The sequence below is a fragment of the Apiotrichum porosum genome (assembly GCF_003942205.1).
Source record: "Apiotrichum porosum strain DSM 27194 chromosome Unknown scaffold_1, whole genome shotgun sequence".
Classification (NCBI taxonomy): Eukaryota; Fungi; Basidiomycota; class Tremellomycetes; order Trichosporonales; family Trichosporonaceae; genus Apiotrichum; species Apiotrichum porosum.
The window spans coordinates 849,744-874,732 of NW_021167108.1; the positions used below are offsets into that span (position 1 = coordinate 849,744).

At 58.7% G+C, this 24,989-nt stretch overlaps 8 protein-coding genes across 8 annotated transcripts; 6 read left to right on the top strand and 2 right to left on the bottom strand.

Moving 5' to 3' along the window:
* Positions 1-330: 330 nt before the first annotated feature.
* EHS24_000281 (uncharacterized protein) lies at positions 331-6,021 on the top strand (the record flags this gene model as incomplete). The annotated part of the gene is made up of 5 exons (XM_028616116.1): positions 331-384; positions 437-539; positions 659-1,303; positions 1,353-5,635; positions 5,704-6,021. 5 exons carry the CDS (start codon positions 331-333, stop codon positions 6,019-6,021), a joined length of 5,403 nt encoding a protein of 1,800 aa, XP_028479973.1.
* A 403-nt stretch (positions 6,022-6,424) lies between these two features.
* Positions 6,425-7,227, bottom strand: EHS24_000282 (uncharacterized protein; the record flags this gene model as incomplete). Its single annotated transcript, XM_028616117.1, has 5 exons — positions 6,425-6,621; positions 6,695-6,760; positions 6,857-7,000; positions 7,167-7,185; positions 7,225-7,227. The coding sequence occupies 5 exons, from the start codon at positions 7,225-7,227 to the stop codon at positions 6,425-6,427; spliced, it is 429 nt and encodes a 142-aa protein (XP_028479974.1).
* Positions 7,228-8,237: 1,010 nt separating this feature from the next.
* Positions 8,238-10,523, top strand: DED1 (DEAD-box ATP-dependent RNA helicase; the record flags this gene model as incomplete). The annotated part of the gene is made up of 3 exons (XM_028616118.1): positions 8,238-8,307; positions 8,490-8,908; positions 8,994-10,523. The coding sequence occupies 3 exons, from the start codon at positions 8,238-8,240 to the stop codon at positions 10,521-10,523; spliced, it is 2,019 nt and encodes a 672-aa protein (XP_028479975.1).
* Positions 10,524-11,765: 1,242 nt separating this feature from the next.
* EHS24_000284 (uncharacterized protein) lies at positions 11,766-13,431 on the bottom strand (the record flags this gene model as incomplete). Its single annotated transcript, XM_028616119.1, has 5 exons — positions 11,766-12,232; positions 12,281-12,733; positions 12,777-12,886; positions 12,924-13,035; positions 13,116-13,431. The coding sequence occupies 5 exons, from the start codon at positions 13,429-13,431 to the stop codon at positions 11,766-11,768; spliced, it is 1,458 nt and encodes a 485-aa protein (XP_028479976.1).
* A 1,326-nt stretch (positions 13,432-14,757) lies between these two features.
* On the top strand, positions 14,758-17,917 carry EHS24_000285 (uncharacterized protein; the record flags this gene model as incomplete). Its single annotated transcript, XM_028616120.1, has 9 exons — positions 14,758-14,808; positions 14,877-15,050; positions 15,109-15,411; positions 15,463-16,336; positions 16,500-16,571; positions 16,626-17,025; positions 17,083-17,337; positions 17,378-17,478; positions 17,520-17,917. 9 exons carry the CDS (start codon positions 14,758-14,760, stop codon positions 17,915-17,917), a joined length of 2,628 nt encoding a protein of 875 aa, XP_028479977.1.
* Positions 17,918-19,026: 1,109 nt separating this feature from the next.
* EHS24_000286 (uncharacterized protein) lies at positions 19,027-20,814 on the top strand (the record flags this gene model as incomplete). The annotated part of the gene is made up of 6 exons (XM_028616121.1): positions 19,027-19,298; positions 19,345-19,432; positions 19,484-19,499; positions 19,558-19,647; positions 19,696-20,373; positions 20,423-20,814. The coding sequence occupies 6 exons, from the start codon at positions 19,027-19,029 to the stop codon at positions 20,812-20,814; spliced, it is 1,536 nt and encodes a 511-aa protein (XP_028479978.1).
* Positions 20,815-21,130: 316 nt separating this feature from the next.
* Positions 21,131-22,147, top strand: EHS24_000287 (uncharacterized protein; the record flags this gene model as incomplete). Its single annotated transcript, XM_028616122.1, has 5 exons — positions 21,131-21,174; positions 21,226-21,307; positions 21,344-21,432; positions 21,471-21,962; positions 22,012-22,147. The coding sequence occupies 5 exons, from the start codon at positions 21,131-21,133 to the stop codon at positions 22,145-22,147; spliced, it is 843 nt and encodes a 280-aa protein (XP_028479979.1).
* A 654-nt stretch (positions 22,148-22,801) lies between these two features.
* EHS24_000288 (uncharacterized protein) lies at positions 22,802-24,865 on the top strand (the record flags this gene model as incomplete). Its single annotated transcript, XM_028616123.1, has 7 exons — positions 22,802-23,068; positions 23,132-23,456; positions 23,509-23,644; positions 23,688-24,040; positions 24,106-24,354; positions 24,402-24,462; positions 24,514-24,865. 7 exons carry the CDS (start codon positions 22,802-22,804, stop codon positions 24,863-24,865), a joined length of 1,743 nt encoding a protein of 580 aa, XP_028479980.1.
* Between the last annotated feature and the right edge of the window lie 124 nt (positions 24,866-24,989).

Sequence of the window (24,989 nt, forward strand, 5' to 3'; positions counted from 1 at the left end):
TGGTCCTGTATACGCACGGATATGGGGAGGACACGGTCATCTTTGCAGCACCACTGTGGGGGAGGCTGTGGAACGGTGGGAATGAATGCGGTGCGATGAAAGACGCCTGGGTGCGGGGAAGGCCCAGGCTGTCTCCAAGACCAATGACGCGTGTGTGGGGTGGGTTGCATCCGATCTCCTGGCCGGGCGGCAACAGTTGAACCCATCTGCAAGATCTCTCTCAACCCTTTCCTCCCCACACTCCGCATCTCGCTCACAACCCCAACTGTCAGACTCACCCCCTACCACTCCATGCCGCCTCCCCTCTACAGCCTGCCCTAAGCACCCACCATGAACCGCGACGATGCCGACGCCGCCCTAGGCGTCGGCGCCCGTCGCGAAAGGGTGAGTCCCACGCCGATGTCCGGTAACAAGCAAAGCTGACTCCGTCGTGCAGTCGGGACAGGGAAGTGAGTACACATCGCGACCCCACTCTGCCAATGTGATGTATGGCCTGGCAGTGTACCCCGTCATGCTGCATGCCGGGCAGTACAATCCTAGTCCTCACCAGTGGACTGGCGCCTGCACGGCCGGCGGCACATGGGTTGTTGTTGCCGTCGGCGTCTGTTGCCACTGCCTCCTCCGCCGCCTATTCCATCGTCCTTCACTGACACAACAGCACCGCGCAAGAACCGAAAGAAGGCCGACTGGAACAATGGACCAGTCCCAGAGCCCTACCTCGCTCTCGCGCCGCCGCCGATGGCGAGTTCGGCGCCAGATCCTGTCCCAGGCGCTGGCGGCCTCATCCTCCCCTCCGACTATGTGCGATCCATCAAGACACCGCGTCCCACGAGCGGGTACGGTGCCAACCTCCTCTCTCCGCCAAGCATCATGCCAGGCGGTAGCAGCAGCGGTGGTGGTGGCAGTGACCGAGGCAACGGCGGTCGTCCACAAACGTGGTCGCCGTCGCCCGCTGCCGCACAAGGGAGAGGAGGTTACGCCGCAAACCTCCTCTCCCCACCATCCATCATGCCTGGGGGCAATCCATCGCCGCCCCTTGTGCAGCATGTCGGGCCTTCGCGCCCACCCCTCGTCCTCCACGGGGGGCGTAGCTCAAACAACATCCGCACTCTCGGGCAAATGGACGGCAGCTCGACGTCGCTGGGACGCCCCTCCTCACCCAACCCTCCGTCGCGCCGGAGGCCCCGCCGAGTCGTGCACAATGTCGTTCTCTCGCGCCAGCCGACCGTCTCCTCTCGAGAAGAAGGACGTGCTCTCGGCCTCGCACGCGGAGCAAGCATGCGCCGAACAAATGTCTGGGACGGTGCGTTGAATGTAACGTCGCTTGATTTCAGCCCCTGACATCATTTCAGATCTACCAGAGTCCAACGACCCTTTGCCGCCATTCCCCTTTCCGACAGCGAGCAACTCGCGACTTCCTCCAACATTCTCCCCCCTACAGGAGACGGAGGAGGAGTATGCAGCACCGTCGGGGGGATACCTTCCTCCATATGTCGGTGATCCAACGTCAGGTTCCAGCGGCAACAACGAACGCCCGCGCTCGCCACCACCATCATTCGACGCTGCGGTGGGTTCAAGCCTGCCTGTACCTGGTCAACGCGGCGCTTCGCACTCTGGAACTCCCAGCGTTGACGGCTCGTACGCCTCGCATGACGAGACTGACGACGACGACGAAGACGAGCGCGAGGACCGACGGATGTGGAATGCCGACCTCCTTGCTGGTTATTCTCTCGTGGATAGAGTACGACGTGAGGCCGCACGGCGAGCCGACCGGCTACTCCGTTTACGCTCTGGAAACACCCCGGACCCCGTCCCCGTGCCGCGGCCACATAACGAGACACGACCGCGACGAGAGACCGAAGTAGAGGCCGACATTCGGCGAGCGGCCGAGGCTGCATCGGCCCAGGCCCATGCTGCCGAGGCTGCCGCTCAACGAGCTGAAGCTGCTGCCACTGCACGGCGTGCCGAGGCCGAGGCTTCTGCCACGGAATCCGCTTTGGCGGTTAGTCGACGAACGGAGGTCGAATCGGCCGTCGAAGAGGTCAGTGGTGGCAGGAAGATGCCCAAGGACGAGCTCGAGACGGCTGTCCGCGAGGCAATTGAAGTCCTCGGTACCGGACGCGCAAGCAAGGAGCAGATCCTTCAAGCAGCAAGGGACGCTCTAGCGGCCAAGGCGGACAAGGCGAAGCGCGACAAGGAGACTGTTCAGCGCACCAGCCCGGCAGTGTTTGTCGAGACGTCTGGGCCAAAGGTCCTCACCCGGCCCGAAGAGCCCGGTGTGTTCTACCGTCTCGTGCAGAAGAAGGACCCCAAGCGTCCCAAGACTCCGAACACGCCGCACCAGAGGCAGGACGCCCTTCAACCTTCCACTGGCAGCACGCCACCACGACCGGCATCGGCGGCAGCACGGGCAGACCCCAATCGAGTGAACGCGGTCGATACGAGCGAGCTGGACGATAGACCCGGTTTCTTGTCCAACTCGCTACCTCGCAATCGCCCTCGTAGCCACAGCAGCAGTGTCACAGACCGTGACCTGAGGCAGACCCTCCACGACTCGTCTGTCCCGGATGTCCCTGTCATTCCCGACTCGTTGAAACGTCAAAATCGCAACTCGACATCCACCTTCTCGGCCTTGACGAACAACAGTTCAACGACGAGTTTGGCCCAGTCTCAAGTATATGAGACCGGTCGTGATCGCTCCAGCAGTGACGCTGCTGCAGCTCAGACCAAGAGGGAGATCATCGCCGCTCTTGAGAATGAATCTGCAAAGCCTAAACTAGCGCCACTTTCCAAACCTGTCGTTTTCTCCAACCGCGCCTCCGGAGATGCGCTCGTGACCCGTGCAGAGGAGCCCGGCGTCCTTTACCGTCTAGTCACCAATGAGGATGGGAAGCGGAAGAAGACTACACCGGAGATTGGCAGGGGGCCGAGACCGCAATCGCTCCAACAAGGGACTGCACCACAGCGGCCTGTCCCCACGTCTGCAAACACCGATCCGAGCCCGGTCACCAGCGAGCGTTCCGGTTCCGACTTTCGAACCTATCGCCCACAAAGCGCTCAGCACGTCCCTGGTGTTACACCTCGGTTGCGCGAGTCCGTGGCATCGTTTGAGAGTGGCTCCCATGGATCACTGGCTGCTGTGTCTCCGGCTGGCCCACCACCGCTCCCGCCTCGCCCACCCGCGTCATATGTGGCCGAATACAAGGACGACGTTGCTTCGTTGCTGTCGGAGACACCCGACGACGCACAAACTCCTCGTTCACTGCGGATCAGAGGTGCACGTCGTGTATCAGGCCCTGACTCGCCGACTTCGCAACCTACGAGCGGACGTACCTCGCGCGCGTCCATGCAGCTGCCTTTTGTTATGGAGAGTGACAGTTCAATGTCCTCTGAACAGTTGAGACGACATCATGACGCCGGTGGACCCCCACCAACCCCGCACCGCTCCATGACGACGCCGGCGACACCGAGCGTGACGACGGTACCGCCCCTGCCTTCAGCCCCCGCCCCAGGTGGCCACCGTCACAGCGCCGCCGAAGGTATGGGGGGCTGGGTGCCCATTTCAAGCTCCCCAAATGCGGTTACCATGCCCATTCCGTCGGTTGGGACCCAGCAATATCCAGGCTATCGTCGCACGACCTCGAACGCCTCGATCACGTCCATGGCCTCGATCACGTCTGTGGCATCGGTGGCCAAGACACCTGCCACAATGTCCCCGCCACACTCAAACTTGCCGCCAATCTTTCCTGGTCAGCCTCTAATGCAGTCACCACCACAGTCCGGCTCGTCGCTTCCATTCGGCTCTCCGCATGCGCTCCCAACTGCTTTGCCCACTCCGCATCCCTATCGGCCGCAGCATTCACCGCCCAGTCAACATGCGTCGGCGCAGCATCATCAGCCCATACCACCGGTCCATCAGTCGCCACCTGGGCCATCGCGGACCTTGCAGCCGCTCTTTCACAATCTGCCGTCCCCGCGCGCTCCGCCACCGCGTATCAAGGACCAGCTGATGACGATTGAGGATACGTCACCGACTGAAGCGACCGTCCGTCAACCTAGCCCCAGCCGTGAGGCGGCGATGAAGCGGCGAGAGCTTGTACCTCAACTGGCCACCACCTCGTCGCCGCGCTGGTCAGTGCCGGGTGGCCACCAGCAACAGCAACAGCAACAGCAGCAGCAGCAGCAACACCCAGGACAGATGCGACAGACAAGTAGTGGAAGCATTACCACGACTGGTCCTCTGATCGATCTGCGGCCTTCGCCGCCTGACCCGCGCCGCATGTCCCGACCCCCAGAGGTCTCCCCCGACATTGTGCCTCTCGCGACCCCGTCGAGCACGCTGCTCAACCTCCTCGAGTCCGATGGGGATGCGATTTCGGGCGAATCGAGTGCACATGCGGCCGCGAGGGCAGCTACCCAGCAGCGCTTCCATGCCGAGATTGAGCAGCAAAAGGAGATTGAGGCTCAAATCGCCAGTGGCCGCGCATCTGCCATGGGTATTGTGACAGAGGGCCAGCCAAGTTCCAACAAGGAGGCGCCCATCCCCCCTCCATCCCGCAGATCCATCATCGGTTTCCCTGGCGCCACTCCAAACCTGTCATGGAGCGAGCAGTCAAACCACCCACCAAGTGACCAGTCGAACCGTCCGCTCAGCATGCAGTCGAACCGCCCGCTCAGCGTGTATTCTGGACCACCTCCTGGCTCACGCCCTGCAGAGTACCCCGGTACGACCCCACACTTGATCATGCCAGTGTCCCACGCACCGACGCCCACGTCTCCCACAAAGCGACGTGCACCTCCACCTCCACCACCCCGTCAGCTGCCTCACCGTACACAATACGACCCTAGAACGCACTCACCATTACCCCCTGGCGCAATGGAAGCCTTCCGACCGCCATCCCCACATACACTTGACCCCCAAACTACCAATCCGGCATATGGAGCGCCAAACCCTTATGCCCCACAACCAGCTGGTCATTCCGGATACCCTACGTCAGCTCCTCATCCTCCACCTCGCCGTCCGCCCATTCCCGGTGGCAACCAGGTTCCAGCCGCCCTCCCATCACCGGATATGACACAGTACCGTATTCTGGTTGATTCGCAAGACGCGTCTACAGTGAACCGCCGTGAACCACCGCCAGTGCCCCCTCCTCGTAACAGCGCGTTCCGCTTAAGCGTGGATGCCGCCCAGGTGACTGGACACCCATACTTGACGGCGCCGCGGCGTCGCACCCTCCAGGACGGCCAGTCGTTGTCATCATCGACCAGCTCGCTGGTAGACCTGAGCGACCCACCGACCGCCACACCGTCGCCCTCGACTGGGTTCAATTCACCGGCTCTGCAGACTGCTGCTGGTGGCCGCGGTCTTCCACGCCCTCCTGGTATACGCGGTCCTCGCGCGCTTCCCCCGATTCCTGGATCCAATCGCGCTTCCCTCGGTGCCTCGAACGGTGTCTCACCAGACCAAAGCACCGCAAACAGCCCTTTGAGCGCCCTGGGAGGTGGTAGCCGGGTGCCAAGTGACCACCGTCCGCCGCCACAACCGCATACCAACCCGCGGGGCATGTCCGGCCCAGAAGTGACCGACTTGGACATCTTCGTCTCGCGACTGGAGGGCAGCGGCCGTGAATACGAGGTAGGTGTCCACCGCCGTGACAACAAACATACTAACACTTTGCGGAGGGATTAAACCAGCTTGCCCAGTTCCTCGGTCCGGCCAAGGACCCCGGCGCGACCAAGGAGGCCATGGAGACGCTCATTGCTGCGCCGGTACTCGTCGACAGCAAGCGCACAAACTCGCAGGGCAAAGTAAAGCTCAAGCTCTCGGTCCTCGGCGTGCGCGTCTCCAACTGTCCCATCTGCCTGTCCCAGTTCCGCGGCACCGACCTGGCGGTGCTGTTGCCCCGCTGTGGCCATGTGGCGCACGAGACATGCGCAAAGCGCTGGTTCAAGGAAGGCAATACCTGTATGGTTTGTCGCGAGCCGTTGATAGAGGCGGATGACGACCACGACATCAACTGAGAGATGGAATGGAATTGTTCACCACCACCACCACCCCTGTGTCAGATCTTTTGTACGACCTGATCTCGAGAGAGATCTTGTATATTTTAATGCCCATGCACATATGCACACCATGCTAGAAGAGAAGAGGTCAGTGATCAGTGAGGAGGCGGCTGGCACCCTGTGTCCAGGCACACGAAGTGCTGTCCCAGAGCGTCGACTGGTTCCCACCTCCATCGCGCGCTCGCCTGCGCGTATCTGTACCCCATGTCTCTCGAATCGTCGTACATGGTCATGACACTTATCGCCCACCACCTGTCCTAAATAAAAAACACCGTCAAACCTCCGTGTCTCCCAACCTCCAGACGCCAGCGTCTCCGCGCACGCCGCGGCAGAGGGGCAAAAGGGAAGGGTGTGGGGGCATCTATTGGGCGAGGATGGAGCGGACAAACGAGTGGTAGTTGATCTGGCCGTCCTGGACGGGGAAGCCCTTGAGGAGCTCGTCGACCTCGTCGTCGGTCATCTTCTCGCCCAGCTGGGTGAGGACGTAGCGCAGCTCGCCGGCGCCAATGAAGCCGTTGCCGGCCTTGTCGAACACCTGGAAGCCCTTGATGAACTCGTCTGAGGTAGGGAGACAGCGGTCAGCTTGAACGAGGTCGCGGGGGTGCAATGTGTGTGCGTGGGGGGCACTTACCGGCAGTGCCGGCGGGCTTCCAGCCGTCGGGGCGGTTGAGGATCTGGAGGAACTGGTCGTAGCCGACTGAGCAGGTCAGTTTGAGTGTAACGATACATTGAACTGATTGGAGGTGTCGTTCTTCTGCAACAGAAAACGGTGCTTCTGTGGCACACTACTCACAGGTGGCACCGACGCCGCTCTCGAGGCCGGCGACCTCGGCCTGGGTGGGGTTCTGGCCCAGCGAGCGGAGGAGCTCGCCAAGGGACTCGCGCGGGACCTGGCCCGTGCCCTTCTTGTCAAAGAGGGCAAAGGCCTCCTTGTACTCTGTGAAATGCGTCAGCTACATGTGTATGTGTGTGCCACCTTGCTCCTTCCGTGAACGAGTTGCAAGGCGGTGAGCCGGCTAAGCGAGGGGGGTGGAGGGCCCCGATGGAGGAAGGAGGATGGTGCGGTGGCAACACGCGCATGGCGGTGCCGGCTGGAAACGTACCGGCGTTGTTGGGAGCGGACTGCGTGTGAGCTGGTGAAAAATAGAAGGGTCAGCTTACCATTATGAGTGTGTAGAGGTAGTGTTGTAAAGGTTGGACACCAGATATAGGGGTTGAGGAGGAAGGAGCGAGGTTGTGGCCAAGTTGCAATGTGTTTGTGTACGTCCTGACAACGACACACGGCGTGTTCGAAGCCAAGCGGAACCAAATCCACGTGGCAGCCTTACGCGACGACGCGTCCAGAATTGAGGGTCCCGTGCGTCCCCGTCCGTATCACAAAAAGGGAAAAGCGGCCAGCGGGACTGAAACAGAACAAAACACACGTGTAAAAGAACCTTGCCGGAGCCGGACGGATGCGATGACGTGGGAACCCCCGTTCTAATGCCCCACTTTGAATATTTACATCCCCACTGTAAAAGCTGCAATAGACGCAATAGACCCGGTAGTTTGACCCTGGTCCGTCCGATTCAAAACGCGTCATAATGAGAGAGCCTACCGTCCTTGGGGCCAGCACTCCGCTCTGTGGATCCCAAAAACTTCGTGCCATATTAATCCGGCGGCATCAGAAAAAAAAAAATAGGTCCCGGGTCTCGGGCGTGGCCCAGGGGGCGGCAGAGCGGCGGCGGCGGCGACACACACACAGTAGTCACACCAGGGGGCGGCGCGGGTGGGCGGCAGGCAGACGGTCCTTCCCTCTCTCCCCCTTTGCGTGTGCACACCGCCAGAACCGCCCACGGGGGCTCTGCATTCCCCCGCCCGCATTGGGCACACACCCTCTCGTCCTTAAAACTACTCTCTGGCTTTTCCTTCTTCTCTTTCCTCATCTCATCCCCCCCCCCCCCCAACCCACCTCTAAAAACAACCACTCTCCCCCCTCTCCCCCCTTCCCGGCACCGGCTTAGATCGCACGTATCGACACATTCTTTTCGCTCTGTATTCATAGACGAGAAGAAAGACCCAACCCGGAGACTAGAAACACACCTTCCCCATCTCACCAACCCCCCCTCTTTTCAACGCGTCCTTTACCTAGCGAAATCGCAAGGTACACCCCAACAAACCACCTCTCTCAAATCATGACCACAGCCCCCATCAGCGACTCGAACGGTACCGCCAACGGCACCGCCGGCCTCGAGAAGAAGTTCGGTGAGTAGAGGACAGATGGCGGTCGCGTGAGCGCGTTGCTCCCGGGAGTGGTTGGGGGGTGGGTGGCGTGGGTTGGGTGATTCATCATCTTGCCACCCATCTTCCCTTGCCCTGTCTGCATCTCACAACGCGCCATCAACGTCTTCCTACATTGTCAATGGCAACCGCTAACCATCCTACAGCCAGCGTCTCGCTCAACGCCGGACGTCCCGCCTACGTTCCCCCTTACCTCCGCGCCCGCCAGGCCGCCGAGCCTGTCAAGGCCGCCCCTGCGCCCGCCGCCTTCAACGGCGCCGCGCCCACCCCTACCCCCGCTGGCAACGGCTACCGCCCGTCGCCTACCGGCCTCCCCACTCCCGCTCCTACCCCCGTCCCCGCTCGCGGCTCCTACGTTCCCCCCGTCCGTGCCGCTGGCTCGGACGACGGTGGCTGGGGCGCTGGTCCCCGCCGCGCTGCCGGTGGCGGTGGTGGTGACCGCTCGTTCGAGCGCGGCACCGCTCCCGGTGTCGGCGCCTGGCGCGATGGCAAGCACGTCCCTGGTGCTCGCAACCCCCGTCTCGAGAAGGAGCTCTACGGCGAGGAGGGTGACGGCTCTCACCAGGTGAGTGGCAAAAATTGATCGACGGGACCCGACCTGACCCGCCGGAATCAAAAATCCTGTGCTGAATGAAATGCTAATGTCTCAGTCGACCGGTATTAACTTTGACAAGTATGCCGACATCCCTGTTGAGGCTACCGGTGCCGGTGCTCCCGAGCCCGTGACCGAGTTCAAGGCCCCCATCGACCCCGTTCTCCTCGAGAACATTGCCTACTCGCGCTACACCACCCCCACCCCCGTCCAGAAGTACTCGATCCCCATTATCGCTCTCGGCCGTGACCTCATGGCCTGTGCCCAGACCGGTTCGGGTAAGACTGGTGGTTTCCTCTTCCCCATCCTCTCGGCCATGTTCACCTACGGCCCCTCGGCTCCTCCCCCCGAGAACCAGTCGTACGGCTACTCGCGCCGCAAGGCCTACCCCACTGCCCTCATCCTTGCCCCCACTCGTGAGCTCGTCTCGCAGATTCACGAGGAGGCCCGCAAGTTTGCCTACCGCTCGTGGGTCCGCCCCGCCGTCGTTTACGGTGGTGCCGACATTGGCCAGCAGATCCGCCAGCTCGACCGCGGCTGTGACCTTCTCTCGGCCACCCCTGGTCGTCTTGTCGACCTGATCGAGCGTGGCCGCATCTCGCTCGCCAACGTCAAGTACCTTGTCCTTGACGAGGCCGACCGCATGCTCGACATGGGTTTCGAGCCCCAGATCCGCCGCATTGTCGAGGGTGAGGACATGCCTGGTGTCCAGGACCGCCAGACCCTCATGTTCTCGGCCACCTTCCCCAAGGAGATCCAGATGCTCGCCCGCACCTTCCTCAAGGACTACATCTTCCTTTCGGTCGGTCGTGTCGGCTCCACCTCGGAGAACATTACCCAGCGTATCGAGTACGTCGACGAGCACGACAAGCGTTCGCTCCTCCTCGACTTGCTCCTCGCCGAGCAGTCGGGTGGTCTCATCCTCGTCTTCGTCGAGACCAAGCGCATGGCCGACTCGCTTTGCGACTTCCTCTGCTCGCAGCGCCACAACGCCACCTCCATTCACGGTGACCGTACCCAGCGCGAGCGTGAGGCCGCCCTTTACGCTTTCCGTACTGGTCGTGCCCCCATCCTTGTCGCCACTGCCGTCGCTGCCCGTGGTCTCGACATTCCCAACGTCACCCACGTCATCCTTTACGACCTCCCCACCGACGTTGCCGAGTACACCCACCGTATCGGTCGTACCGGTCGTGCCGGTAACACTGGTACCTCGACTGCCTTCTTCAACCGCACCAACCTTGCCATTGGCCGCGACCTCATCGAGCTTCTCAAGGAGGCCAACCAGGAGATCCCCCAGTGGCTCGTCGACATCTCGCAGGAGCGCTCGTTCGGCGGCGGTGGCTACGGTCGCTCGAGCGGCCGTGGCCGTGGCGGAGGCGCCCGCTCAGGCGGTGGCCGTGACGCTCGTACCGGCGGTGGCTTTGGCGGCTCGGCCGGCGGCTACTCGCGCGGCGGCGCTGGCGGCTACGGCGGTGCTGGTGGCTTCGGCGGAGGCTACGGCGGTGCCCCCGCTGGTGGCATGGGCGGCGGCTTCGGCGGTGGTGGTTTCCCCCCCGCTGCTGGCTCGTCCGGCGCCAGCTGGTGGTAAACAACACCACCACAACAGCCAGAATGTCTCGCGACACCTGGCGCAACGCGGATGAGGACTTGTTAAGAACACAACAACCTCGTCGCATTCCGTTTTCTCTTTCCAACCTCAAGTTTCCCTTTCACGTTTCCGACTCGCATCTCATCAAGCGGCTCTTCGCCCGTCCAGCATTTTTTTTATTCGCAAGCATGTGTTCACGCGTCTCCTCAAACCACCCCTTCCATTTCTCCCAAACTTCCTACAGCGCACAATTATACATCAACATCGCATTGATTTTGGTTACCAACAGCGGCGCTGGTCGCAGAACGAAATGGACGTTGCAACTCGATAAACGCATCAGAACACGCTTGCCCACAAGGCCTCCGCTGGCACGGCGGACACGCAAACAAGATACCCCGACCTTACACGACGTGTACGATTAGAAGGGCACCCTATTCAGAGATTCCCCCCTCCCACATGATGGCGACAAGGCACAGCCATTGATATCAAACCAACCACACACCCCAACCGCATATTACGAGCATTGTGCCGCCCCCCCGCCGTCTAGGTGTATATACTGGGAATAGACGGGCAAAGAAGACGCTAGAGGCTTAGAGTGATAGAAGATCCAGAAAGCCTCAATTGGCGTTTTGTAGCCCTGCCGATGAATAGAGTGCGCACGCGCACGAGTATGAGTATTACAACTGGTTGCATTTGCATTGGTGCGCACTGGCTTGGCCACAGATGCAAAGGAGGTCGACCTGGTGGTTGGCGCAGGCGCACAGGCGAAAACATTACCTGGGCGAGACTGAGGGCGACGATCATTCGGACCTTCGGCACGAGAGCGGCCGTCTTGGCACTGTACCTTTTGTTTCATTAACAATGATGAATTCTGCAAAGCAGCTGTGCGAGACACCGAGCCGGTAGAGAGCGGAGCACACGACGCAGTACAGCACAGTAGCCCAGTGGCACTAGTGCGCCTGTGGCCTGTGAGACAGCACCACATTCCAAGACAACGGACAAAAGTTGGTGGTTTGGTACACGTCATGATGTCATCACGATGGGAAGCACGTCCTTGACGCTGACAATCGTGTCATGTTGTGTAGATACCGGGGCCCGTAGTGTTGGGGAGCCTGGCTGGCACGTTTACGGGTTGCGCAGGAACCATGCTTCAAGGGGCCAAGGGGTGTAGGTGTTTCGAAGCTAGAATAACCATCACTCTTGCATCTCATATTTGATTCTACGTCGCTGCCACTCGCTCGCTCACTTGCCAGCAAGGGCACCCATGGGGTCCCAAGGCTCGAGCTCGGCCGGCTCCTGGTCCAGCACCTCGACCCACTTGGTCTCCGCCACCGAGCGCGGGATGACCACCTGGTAGACATACTCGCGGAACCAGTCGGCTGTACCCATGTACCAGCCCTTTTCGCCACTCTCGTCCGACCACGAGTTTTCAATCTTGTAGCGGACGGGCCGGCCCGTGGCTTCGTCGACGTGAACAGCCGTGATGACCATGGCATGGTTGGCACAGCTCTCGCCTGTCACCAGGCGCTCGGCCTTGGTCGAGTTGAACTTGTATGGGAACGCCGCAGAGACCTGGAACAGGGCAGTGTCGAGGATACCCGCCTTGCCGTCCATAAACTTGCCGACGTCGCAGCCGAAGAACAGGGGCGTGTTGGCCTTGATGCCGGTCACGACGGCGTCCTCGAGCTCTTCGATAGGGATGTTGACGTCTGCGACAAGTCAGTTGTAAGCCCTTCAGTCAGGATGCCACAACTCACAGCGGACACGGGGACCGCCCCACACGTTACCCAGACGCTTGACAGTGTAGAGCCTGCCATACTCGTTACGCGGGTCGTTGATGAGCGAGAAGCTGTCCTTGGGCGCCATGTCCTTGCGCTCGCAGAACTCGGAGTAGTACTGCAGCGGTGTGCCCGTCCACGAGTGGAACTTGTTGTCCTTGTCATAGTACTCCCACGTCACCTTGTCGTCGGGCTTGGGAGGTGTGCCGAGGGTGATACACAGCGTGGCGTAGATCTCGCGCATGAACCCGGTTTTCAGCGCCTGCAGCTCCTCGGCAGTCGCTGCTGTCTCGTCGCTTGTGGGGCGGACAGCTTTGCGGAGCGCAATGGTGTACTCGCGGAGCTTGGCCGTGAGGAGCCAGCACATGCGGCTCGAGGACGAGGACGAAAAGGACTCTGGGTACAGCGAGGCCGGGATGATGCCGTACTTGTCTGTGTGTGGGTCAGTTCTCTCCCTGGTCTCACGCTTACACACCCAGGAGGTTGTACGCCATGTCCCATTGTCCACCGTCACCCATAGGGTCCGTGTTGAAGAATGACATGAGGCGACCTTCGAGGGGCTCATCGACGAGCTCAAGAACGTTTCTGCCTGTAAGCTACTGCGTGGAAGAGTCTAGCTCACTCGAGGTAATAGTTTGCCTTTTCAAGCTTGTCGTAGAAGTAGAGGTAGCTCTGGGACAGTTGGAAATCGCCAAGCTTGAGCTGTTCGATGACATTGTAGCGGAGGACATTTGCTGGGGATGGGGATCAGCACCGCCACACTTCCCACTGGTCGCGTGAACGAGTCGACCGACGCCAACAGTCATGTACTCACTCGCAGCAAACAGCCAGCAACGGCCCGACGACTTTTGGTTGACGCGCGGACCGGGGTACTTGCCCTCGTCCTTGTCGCTCACGCCCTTGAGGTTGACATTGAAGACCTTGTCATCGGCAATCTGCGCGCGGCGCGACCTGAGGGTGGCAACCGGGTCGACATGGTTGAGAACCAGGCGAGCCAGGGTGAACTTGTCGTCCTGCTCAAACTCCTCGTCCCAGCTGTTCAGAGAGGACACGGCCACTCCTGCGCTACCACCCAGCTTAGTAGGCGCGGCGGTTACTTCAGATTGGGTGTTGACCAGCGTTTTGGTCATGGTGCGCGGTATGTTGTACGGTTTGTAGCCTTCGCAGGAGCATGTGACCTTGGGACGGGATGACGAGCGATACTTATATGAGGATACGGAGTTTACGCCGGTTCTGATGGCCCCAACACACATACACACCGCGAGGCAGGGTCAGCGGGTCAGCGGATCAGTAGCCAATATTGACACGATAGTGAACGTTGAATGATGGCCAACCGCGACCGATTGTCGCAAATGGGAACGACGGGCCCTAGTGGGCATCGCCAATCGAGTCACCAGACCATGTGGTGTGCGGGGAACAGCTATACGCAGCTATGGCTCTATACACGCGGTACCTGCACTTGATTCCAGTGGGCGTAGACCCCAACTCCCACCGCGGGCCCCCAGGAGATTCAGCGGTCCTTGCATCAGGTGTCCGCATATACGCGTACGAGGTGGGGGATCCCGTAGCTCCGGCATCATCATTACTGCGACGAACGTGATGAGCTGCGGCGATGCTGCCGACGCACCCTTTTGCATGAGGGTGGGCAGGGAAATGGACAGATGACGTGCAGGCCTCTATGAGCGGACCATGCTTCGCAGCTCGTTGCCTGGATGTTGCTTGAGTTGGGCCGTGGAGGGAACCCGCCCATATCCCGACACTCCGCCGCCGCCAATAACCGCCGTCCACAACAACCACACAGCGTCGCTCTTCTCCGCCAAGATGCCTGGAGCTGGTGACATGTTAAGGAACCAGCCTAGCTGCAGCTAGCTGCCGAATGGCCAATCGAGCGAGAGCCGGATATGGCCAATCCCCAGCACCAGACTCTTCTCTCCACAGGCAGCACATGCCGCGGTGCAGCTCGTTGCTCGCCGATTCGGCCGAGAAACGCCAAAGTTCAGCTAACTTTAGCTAATGAGTGTGGAGCTCCAGCCAAACACTCGACCTTCTACCAACGTTTAAAGCGCGTTCAGTATCGTTCAACGCGGGGCAAACGCCGCGAACCTTCGTGCCGAGCGATCGCAAGGAAACGTTCCTGGAGTCGCAACCCCGGGCCGGTCTCTGCCCACATCGAGGATAGATGTGGGTCCCCATGGGCTATCTGAAAGGAAGTGGCCTTGGCACAAGCACTAGAGGAGTTGACGTACGAACCTACCGCATGCTCGGTTTTGGCATTCCATATCTCTTGTCGGCGGTTAGTTCACGGAGTTCGGAAGAGTGGTGATGGGGGCCGGTGGGGCCGTCGACCGGTCAAGCGCTGAGTGTAACTTACAACCCGGTATATATATCACGAGGGAACACCCCCTCGTGATTCCTTCGGTTTGCTTCAGCGCCACTCCACTTCGAACTCAGAAACCATGGCCGAGAAGGACGGCATCACCGAAACCAAAGGGAATGATCTCTGGGTGGTGAGTGGCAGTGAGCGGTGGCAGAGTGCCACTTGTTTATGTGAGAGACTGTGACTGATAGTGCCTAGGAGAATCTTGCAGAGAACCACGATGTCGATGACCACGGTGACCCCCTGAAGAAGGCCGAGGATGCCGACTTGGGTGCCAACCTGATGGCCTCGGGTCACGTCCAGATCACCCAGGCTGAGCTTGAGGAGCTCGAATCCAAGTTGCCCGAGATGCCCGCAGAGGAGGCCAGAAAGGTAGGTGGTGTGCCTCGCAGAAGGATCGCTCGGCAAAACACAGCTGACCAACGTCAAGGTCCTTGACGAGATCTACACTGTTCACCAGCACGACCCTCGTTACGACCCCCAGACCCTCGAGCGCATTCGCATGTTCCTCTTCGACCCAGAGATCCTTGCCAACCCAGAGCTCTACAAGGAACTCATCTTCGAAATGCGGATCTTTGCTCTCCTCACCACCACTTCGTCCGCCTACCCTGAAGTCCGTGCTGTTGCCACCAACACCGACGACCCCACCTTGCCCACCCTCACCATTCGCGTGTGGATTATCGGCACTTTCTTCTCGGCCATTGGATGCGTTATTAATTCCATCTTCTCCTTGGTTCGTTTGGCTACATACTTTGCGACAACATACATACTGACTGTGAATTAGCGTTACCCGTCGGTTGCCATCGGACAAAACGTGGTTCAACTTATCGCTTACCCATGCGGCCTGGCAATGGCCAAGTGGTTGCCGAAGAAGACTATTCTCGGTGTCAACCTCAACCCCGGACCGTTCAACAAGAAGGAGCACATGCTTATTGTCATCATGAGTGGACTGGGCATGTCCTGGCCGCCGCTTCAGCATCTTGTCTTTGTCCAGGCAATGCCCCAGTACTATAACATGGAGTGGGCCCGCAAGCCCGGTTACCAGTTCCTCGGTTCCCTGGGAACGAACATGATCGGTTTTGGATTTGCTGGCCTCACCCGTCGCTTCCTCGTCTACCCATCGTACTGTGTCTGGCCATTCTCGCTGTCCACCATTGCGCTCAACAACGCCCTCCACGACCACGGCAGCAAATCGTCCTACATCCCCGGTCCGTTTGGCACCCGCTGGAAGGCGAGCATGTACAAGTGCTTCTGGGTCGTTTTTATCGCCTATTTCGTCTATTACTTCTTCCCGGGCTACATGTTCCCCAACCTCACCATCTTCGACTGGATGTCCTGGATCAAGCCTACCAACGGCAAGCTTGTGGCGATCACTTCCCTCAACTTTGGTGTCGGCTTGGGCTTCAACCCCTTCCCCACGTTCGACTACAACTACCTTGCCAACCCAGGAGGCTACTACCCCATGTTTGTCCACTACAACTTCCTGGCTGGCCTCACAGTTGCGCTCCTTCTTTCCATCATCTTCTATTATCGTAACGCTTGGAACACCGGATACCTCATGATCGCCTCTCCCAGCACCTTCGACAACAAGGGCAACAGCTACAAGGTCACCAGTGTCACCGACTCGATGGGCAGGATCATCGAGGAGAAGTACCAACGTAAGTCTGTCCCAGACCGAGGGTTACCATGTTATCCCCGTCGAGTTGGCGTTTCGACGCCCAGCTACCTTGGAGAAGGGATTACCCTAGACGCCAACACAAAATAAATAAAATAAAAATATCCGAAAATCACGTCAAAAAACCCCCGCTGACACCAGGGCAGAGTACTCTGAGCCGTACATGAGCGCTACCCGCATCGTTTCCTTTATCGGAAGCTTTGCCTACACCACTGGTAGTGAGTTCTACTATACATATACCCTCGCAGCGACGGTGCCTGACTAACCTCCAGCCCTCACTCACACACTCCTCTACAACCGCCACGAGCTCAAGATGGGCTGGGGTAGCCTGTGGAAGGACTTCAAACGCTTCGTCTGCAGGATCCGTGGCCAAGACGTGGGCGAGGAGGACGATGTCCACTTTGGTGACGACATTCACTACCGTCTCATGCAGGCGTACCCCGAGGTCCCCGAGTGGTGGTTTACTATCGTCGCCGTCGTGTTCATGATTCTCAGCATGGTCTGTCTGGGCGTTTACACCGACGTAAACCCTGCGGTCGTCCTCATGGCTCCCGCAATGACCATCATCTTCGTTATTCCTATTGGCATCGTGACGGCTGTGTCGGGCATCGAGCCCTCTCTCAACACAATAGCCGAAATAATCGGCGGCGCAGCAGCTGGCGGAGACACCATGTTCGTATTTAACAGCGCCCGGTGACGATATACTGTACCTTTTACTGACTAGAACAGGACGGTCCAGTTCTTCCGCATGTTTGGTTCAGAGCCGGCCTACCACGCGTTGATCTACTCCAACGACCTCAAGCTCTCGCATTACGTCAAGATCCCACCTCGCGACATGTTCTGGGTCCAGATGTGGGGTGGCCTCATCGGCACCATGGTCACTGTGGGCCAGTGGAACTGGCTCATGGACCTCCCGGGAGTGTGTACACCCGACGCTCCATTCAGGCTCATCTGTCCTGGAATCCAGGGCGACTTCTCCAACTTGTGGGTTCTTCACTTGCGTCCACGATGCTGACCTCACCAGCGTGTTCTGGGGTACCCTGGGTGCCAAGCGCATGTTCGGCCCCGGATCCAAGTACTCGATTCTGCTCATTGGCTTCCCGCTCGGTGTCGCTATCCCCATCAGTATGTGCAAAGATACGGACATTGTTCTAACAACGCCACAGTCATCTTCCTCCTCAAGAAGAAGTTCAAGAAGAGCGAGATCCTCCAGTCGTGCCACCCACTTCTCCTCATTCTTTCGTTCGCTTGGGGCGGACACTGGGGCGCGTACATCCCCGGTATCTTCATCAACCTGTTCTCGTGGAACTACCTCAAGCGCAACTACCTCGAGTTCTGGACTCGATACAACTACGTTACCCTCGCAGCCCTTGGCGGAGCGATTTCCATCAATGCGCTCCTCGTCTTCTGGGCGCTCGTTTTCCCCAACATCGCCTTCCCCACTTGGTGGGGCAACCCCGATGCCCAGCCTGGTTGCATCGGTGGCTGGAACAACGCAGACTGCGCGCCGTTCAAGATTCCCGACATTGGATACTTTGGCCCGGCTCCGGGCAACCTCAACTAGTTGAGCACTGGTTGCCACGATACGTATGCCCGGAGGATGATTGTTTAAGTGAGAAAGGAAACAAGGAAAGATCAAGAAGGGGTGAACAGTTACTTTTGTAAGACTTTGACGGAATGGCGATGCGATATGTGATCCGTGCAACAATGTGCGTGGTGGCTGCAGTAGACACGGACATTGTGAGAGGCTGTGTGCCTCGACACCCTCTACTGTAGCCACCCTGTGTCCTGTCTCACATGATCACATGTGACCGGGGAAGCTTCCAGACTGTCGGCGATCAGTGGATCAGCGGGAGGTTTAGTCAGATGTTATGCCAAGCGTGCTGCATATAGGACTTCATGACGTAACCGCACCGGAAGGTTGTGCGGGGTGTGACATGTGTCCTCGCAACAAGGTGCTCCACAAGTGCGCAGTGAGTCGCAACGGAGGAGGATCACAAGAACAATTCGCACTCTGTTTAAATGTTTTAATCCGCCCCCCGCAAAATCGCGTTCCGCACTGTCAAGCCGCCGATATTTATCCGAGTTACATCGCACTTTTTGAGGCCACCCTGGGACCTCTCGGCGTCTCCCCCCTACTGCCAAGACCGTCGTCGGTGCCCAACCGCACGGGGGACCCGCCTGTCCACTGGTAACTGCACCTGACAGGGCCCCAGACGCCCTGGTGACCCGGCCCAACTTCGCCGTTTTGCAGCAATTTACAGGCGGCGGCGGGAAAAACTCGCCGATGCCTTGGCGTGGACCGGTAAATCTCGGCGGCCACCGAGCAGCGACCCGTGTCAACCCAGCGCGTACAACTCGAAACGGTCGGCATTACTCTTCTCACCTTGTAGGTAACTGGACCGCCGCTCCCATGGCCCCGTAGCCCTCGCCTGCAACGTATGTTAATGGTGCGAAGGAAACGCAACATGGGCCGGAAGGTTTCCTTGTCGTTGCTGACATATCCAGCCGTTAGACGTGGAGCCCAGCTGAGAAGCAGAAGACTTCTTAAGAGCAACAACTCGCTCGTGACAACAGCAGTTATCTTCCAAGCGTTTCCCACGTCTACACATTTGCCACCCTATCGACACGAACGCCCCCCTCCCCCGACCCCCCGAATTTCCAGAGTTCAAGATGAGCGAGAAGGCCGCTATCACCACACCAGTGGCGGTGTCGGAAAAGACCGACATCTCAAAAAACGAGCCCACCAGCGAGTCGATGAGCCCACTCGAGCGCCTTACGTCTCGCGTCTCGGCCGTGTATGCACCTGAAGGCTGCATTGAGGCCACTGCGTCAGCAGGTATCGCAATGATGGTGAACGACGAGCCTCCTCGTCACCATTATGTCTTTGCTCGCCTGGGCAATGAGATGCCGCGTCCCGGCAAGATGCACTACAACGCTATGGTGTGAGTTTGCAGAGTACCAGAGGTGTAAACGTACTAACATTGCAAGCGGTACTCTTTTCCTCGTCATGTTCCTCGCAGGCTGGAACGACGGCAGTCAAGGCCCCCTCCTCCCCAGTCTGCAGGAGTACTACAACGTGAGTGGCGAGTCGGCAATACACCGAGATCTGCATGCTGACGGCAAATAGGTTGATTATCTGATCAGTAAGTGCTCAAGATGACTCAAGATGGAACAATTGGAACAAGCTCTGACTCCTCCCAGTCTCCATTATCTGGATCTTCAACGCTCTTGGCTTCTTCTTGTCCGGCGTCACCAACGTGTGGCTTACTGATCGATTTGGCTTCGGTATTGGTAGGTCCCTTGCTTCATCCACCCATTTCAGTTCTCACGCACCTCCAGTTGCTCCCCTTGGCGCCATCTCTCAGATGTCGGGCTACATTTTCATGTGCTGGGGCGGCCCATACGAGCTCTTCTGCTTTGCATTCGTGCTGGTCGGATTCGGCCTTGGACTCCAGGATGCGCAGGTCAACTCGCTCGTCTCCCGCATGCCCCACGCCAACACGCTCATGTTCCTCATGCACGCCGTGTACGGCCTTGGCGCAACAATGTCGCCCCTCGTCTCGACCCAGTTCGTCAAGCACGTCCAGAAGGAGGTCTACTACTACTATGCTGTTTCGCTCGGTCTCGGCGCCCTGACGGCCATCATGCTCATTAGCGTGTTCCGTTTCCGCACCGATGACCAGATTCTTGGCCCTCGCGAGCCAGAGGTTATCGAAGGCGAGAACGCTGTCGAACTTACACCTGAGGCGACACACGATACCGATGCGTCGCAAGTTGAGGCCCAGTCTCCTCCTCCGTCACCCAGGAATGCCAAGGGTGCCTCCGGTTCAGGCAGCAAGATGAAGCGTCTCCTTCGCTCGCCCACCATGTACTTCCTCTCCGTCTACATCCTCATCTACGTTGGTGTGGAGGTCACGATCGGCGGCTGGGCGACTTCGTTCCTCATCGACGAGCGCGGCGGCAACGACTCGTCCGGTTACGTCTCGTCGGGATACTTTGGTGGTCTTACCTTGGGCCGTAAGTCTAGAGCTGTTAATTGCACTACAAAGCTGACCCACAACTCCAGGCGTTATTCTCATCCCCGTCACGAGCATGCTGGGGCAGTGGAACGCCGTTTGGGTCTACACCGCCGTCGCCATCGCGCTCGAGGTCGTCGTGTGGACAGTTAGGAGCTTCATCGGTGATGCTGTCGCGTACGCATTTGTCGGTGTCGCCCTGGGTCCCATGTACCCTATCGTCATGATGGTGATTGTCGCCATCATCCCGCAGGAGCTGCAGGGCGGTGCCATTGGCCTGGTCGCCAGTCTGGGCCAGGTTGGCTCAGCCATGCTTCCATTCATCACTGGCGCTATTTCGCAGCACACCGGTGTCTGGGTCTTGCAGCCTCTTATGGTTGCCCTCTTGGGCTTCTCGCTGCTCGTGTGGGCACTTGTGCCTCGCAAGCCTGTCAAGGCCTAAAAAGGAGTTCCCATAGACAGAGGAACAAGCCAAAAGCCCCGGCATTCATCGCAATTCCATACATCCCGTTTCACTTGCTGCATATAGATCACATGGTGTAACCATAGCCATAGAAGAACATTGAATGTACACCGTTTCTGAAGATGGGCTGCGCGAGAGGGGTCAGTGGGGTCAGAGGATCAGAGTGGCCATGTCGCCACAACGCAGAGTGCTGTGGCCTTGTTTGGTTCCGAGGAGCGACGGAGTCAGATGGAGGACGGCGAGACACCACCTACGTCAGAAGCTTGCCTGTGCTCTGCATACTTGACCATGGACCATGCCCGACATGTTGATGCCCAAAATCGTCTACGGAACAGCCTGGTATGTACGGATGTGCTGCGCCAGTTTAAGAGGCCGCCCGCTAACGTACAGGAAGAAGGACCGCACCGCGGACCTCGTCTATACGGCGCTCAAGGCTGGATTCCGGGGTGTAGACACTGCGTGTCAGCCCAAGGTCAGCTCGTCCTGTTGTTCTGAAGCTGACAGCCAGCACTACCGCGAGGACCTTGTTGGCGAGGGTGTGCTGCGTGCGATAAAGGAAGGTCTTGTGACCCGCGACGAGTTGTGGTTGCAGACCAAGTACGGCTCATTGACGAAGGAAACGAGCTGACGGCCAGGTTCACATCCATCGACGGCCAGGATCGCCGCCAGCCCTTGCCGTACGACCCCAAACTTCCCATCCCGGAGCAGGTTAAACAATCCATCGCTCGGTCACTCACCAACCTCGGAGTGACTCGCATCGACTCGGTGGTCCTGCACTCGCCCCTGCGCACGCGCGAAGCGACCCTCGCAGCGTACCGCGTCCTGGAGGACTTTGTCACAAAGGGAACAGTCGGGGCCATTGGGGTGTCCAACATCTATGACGCGGACGAGCTGGCATGGCTCATTGGACAGGCCACGGTCCCAGTCTCGGTAGTGCAGAATAGGTGGTATCAGGACAATGGGTGGGATGGGGCCGTGTATGATCTCTGTCAGAAGCACGGAATCAGGTATCAGAGCTTTTGGACGCTCACTGGGTCGCCCGCTCTCTTGCAGTCGCCGCTCGTAGAGGCGCTGGCGACCAGCAATGGTATCACTCCGGAGCAGACCGTGTATCGGCTGTGTCAGCTGTACGTACTGGCTACGATGAACAGAGCGAATCTCGCTGACAGACCATAGGTGGAACATCACCCCGCTCTGCGGCTCGACGTCGCCGACCCACATTGCCGAGGCGCTGGCCGTTGAGAACTCGTTCACCCTCGACGAACCTGCGGTGAAGCAACTCTGGAGTGTTATGCATGGTGAGAGGCCATAGAGCGTGCTCAAAGGGGCAGTGAACATATGTATGTACCAATTGTGAAGTTGGCTCAGTGTGAAATCGCCGTAACGCCAGCGCGACACAGGGGCAACCCGGGCCTGTTGCATGTCTGTACTCTGCGCGGGGCCCAGAACACTCGACAGTGACTGGTCCGATAAGAAGTAGCCTCTCCACTGATCAGTACACTGGGGTGACAACAATCCGCAGGTCGACGTGGCAGCAAGCGTGGTGCCACGTCCGCAATCTGAGCGAACCGGGAAACGGACAGTCGAATCTCGGAGACGTTCGCCCATATGGTCAGTTGATCGACTTGGCGGTCCTTACCCTGCCCTACACTCGGCACCGACTGGTACCGCATGCAACAGCCAAGCCGCAGATGTTGAGAACCAGACATCACTATGACGCAGGATGAGCAAGCATGCCCCTCTGACGCTGCTGACTCTTGCGCCCGCCATTGCATGAATTCTTGTACGGTTCCGCCAGCGACATGCCACGTCAACAAGTACGTCCAGCCACGTCGATACATGTTGCTGTATGCTCTTGATAAAAGAAAGGTGATGAGTTAGTGGCATGAGAAACCCAGCCTCCTCGGCGAGCCACCAACCTCAAAGCCCAGCACCAACACGCCATATCCACATGACAGTGCCACCTATGACTCTCCACAATAACGACTCGTCCAGCACGGTCGACCTTGGTGAACCTGTCAACAGTATCAGCGCCGCAATGTGCGAGGATACGACTCCACAGCCCTCTCCTGACCCCAATGTCAAGAGCGACAATGACAATCAGGAGGGCAAGGCCGACACGACCACCGATGCCAAACCCACCATCGTCCTCGAGATGGAGATCGAAGAAAGCGAGGTCAATGTCCTCGCTCCTCTCCCCAGTGGACAGAAGACGTTTCTCCTCTTCATCTTTGTGAGCCAACACCATCCTTCGCTTTGACGAGTTATAACGAGTTATGCCAACCTAACGCTTCAGTGTCTCGCGGTCTTCATTGACGTTGCCGGCACCTCTGCTGCATTCATTATGACTGCCCCCATTGCTGAACAGCTAGAACTGAATGTCGCCAACTCCATCTGGACCGTGTACAGCTATTCACTCCCATTCGCCTCCTGTCTGCTCTTCGCTGGAAGAGTGGCAGACCTCTACTCGCCGTCAATGGTGTACAGCGTTGGCTTCCTCGGTAATGGAATCCTGAACCTTGTCCTATCGTTCATGAGTAACAAGTATGCGTTTCTCGTCCTCAGAGGACTGTCTGCGCTCTTTTCCGTCTTTACCGTCCCTTCCTCGGTCAACATGATTGGTAAGTTTGAAGCATATTCTCGCCGGTTTTCGTTTTTGACTCTTGTTTCCAGTTCAGATGTACCCCGACCGCACCGAGCAGTCCAAGAAACTCGCCCTCTTTAGCCTGTCCGCTGCACTTGCCAACACTGTGGCATTCGTAATCGCCGGTGGTTTCCTCGCAGTTTCGTGGCGATGGTATTTCCGTTTGTGAGTCCTCGGCAACACAAGAGGCGAGAACTCATGTCCGCAGCGTGGCGATCCTCGTCATTCCGCTGTCATTCCTAACCCTCTGGATTCTCCCGCGCGTCACTCCTGTCGTACGGCGTATGCGAGGAGTGGACAGGTGGAAGCGCATGGACATCCTCGGATCGGACCTACTTCTCGCCACTCTCGTCTTCTTCATGTTGGCATGGACCCAAGTCGAGACTGCTGGCTGGAGCAACGCGCTGTTCATCGCGCCCCTCACCTTATCGCTGTGCATCCTCCCATTCTTCTTCCTTTGGGAGAGCAAGCTACCCATCGGGTTCTCTCTCTTGCCGCATGACTTGTGGAGGTTTCCCAACATTGGACCACTCGTTCTCGCTGCCCTTACCATCTTCCTGTGTAGGTCGCCACCTATCGATGTTGAACTGTCGAGCTAGCAGATGCTGTCGAGCTAACCAGCCCAGGGTACGCTCCTTACCAGCTCCGCATGGCCACCTACTTCCAGCAAGTCCTGCACAACTCGCCCATCATTACGGGCGTCAAGATCCTGCCCATGGGCATCACTGCCTGCCTGGTTGGTGCGCTCTCACAGCCGTTCCCTGTTCTCTTCCAGAAACCGAGGTACACCATCCCCCTCGCCTCAGCTCTGTGCTTTGGCAGCGGCATCCTGTTGGCATATTCGGGTGGCGGACACGGCAAGGACTATTGGCGCTGTGAGTATTTGAACATTCTGTCATGGGTGCCTTCTCCTGACAGCCAGATATCTTCCCGAGCGAGATTGTGGGCACCGTTGGCGCCATGATCATCTTCGTCGTCATCAAGTGAGTTCTGTCAACCAGCAAACTCTCGCGTGAACTAACAAGTTGACTCAGCACCAACCTCATCCAAACCTTCCCCACTGAATTCGCCGGCGTGGCAGGAAGCTTTGTCCAAGTCCTGTTCCAAATTGGCGCTGCGGTCGGCAACGCCGCCCAAGCCGGGTTTCTCAAGTCCAATCCGAGTGGCACCTTGACCGACTGGACGGGTTCGCGCAACTCGTTCTTCTTCACCAGTGCCGTGATCGCCGCGTCGGGTGTGGTGTTTGCCGTTACCTTTTGCCACGACAAGATGCCAGTCCTCTTCCCGCCGGACGAGACGCAGACGGCGGAGACGCAGAGGGAGAACGGGGCGGATCTCGAGGATAGGTCCGGAATTCCTGTTGCAGTGAAGGGTGAGGGTGAGTAATGTTCAAAACTGTGCGGCCTCGAAGACAGCCTCAGACCTGAAATACAAATGTAACTAGCTGTCTGGAATGTACCTCTGTGCCATGACTGCCGCAACTGCTCTTAAGCAATGCCTTCTATCCTGA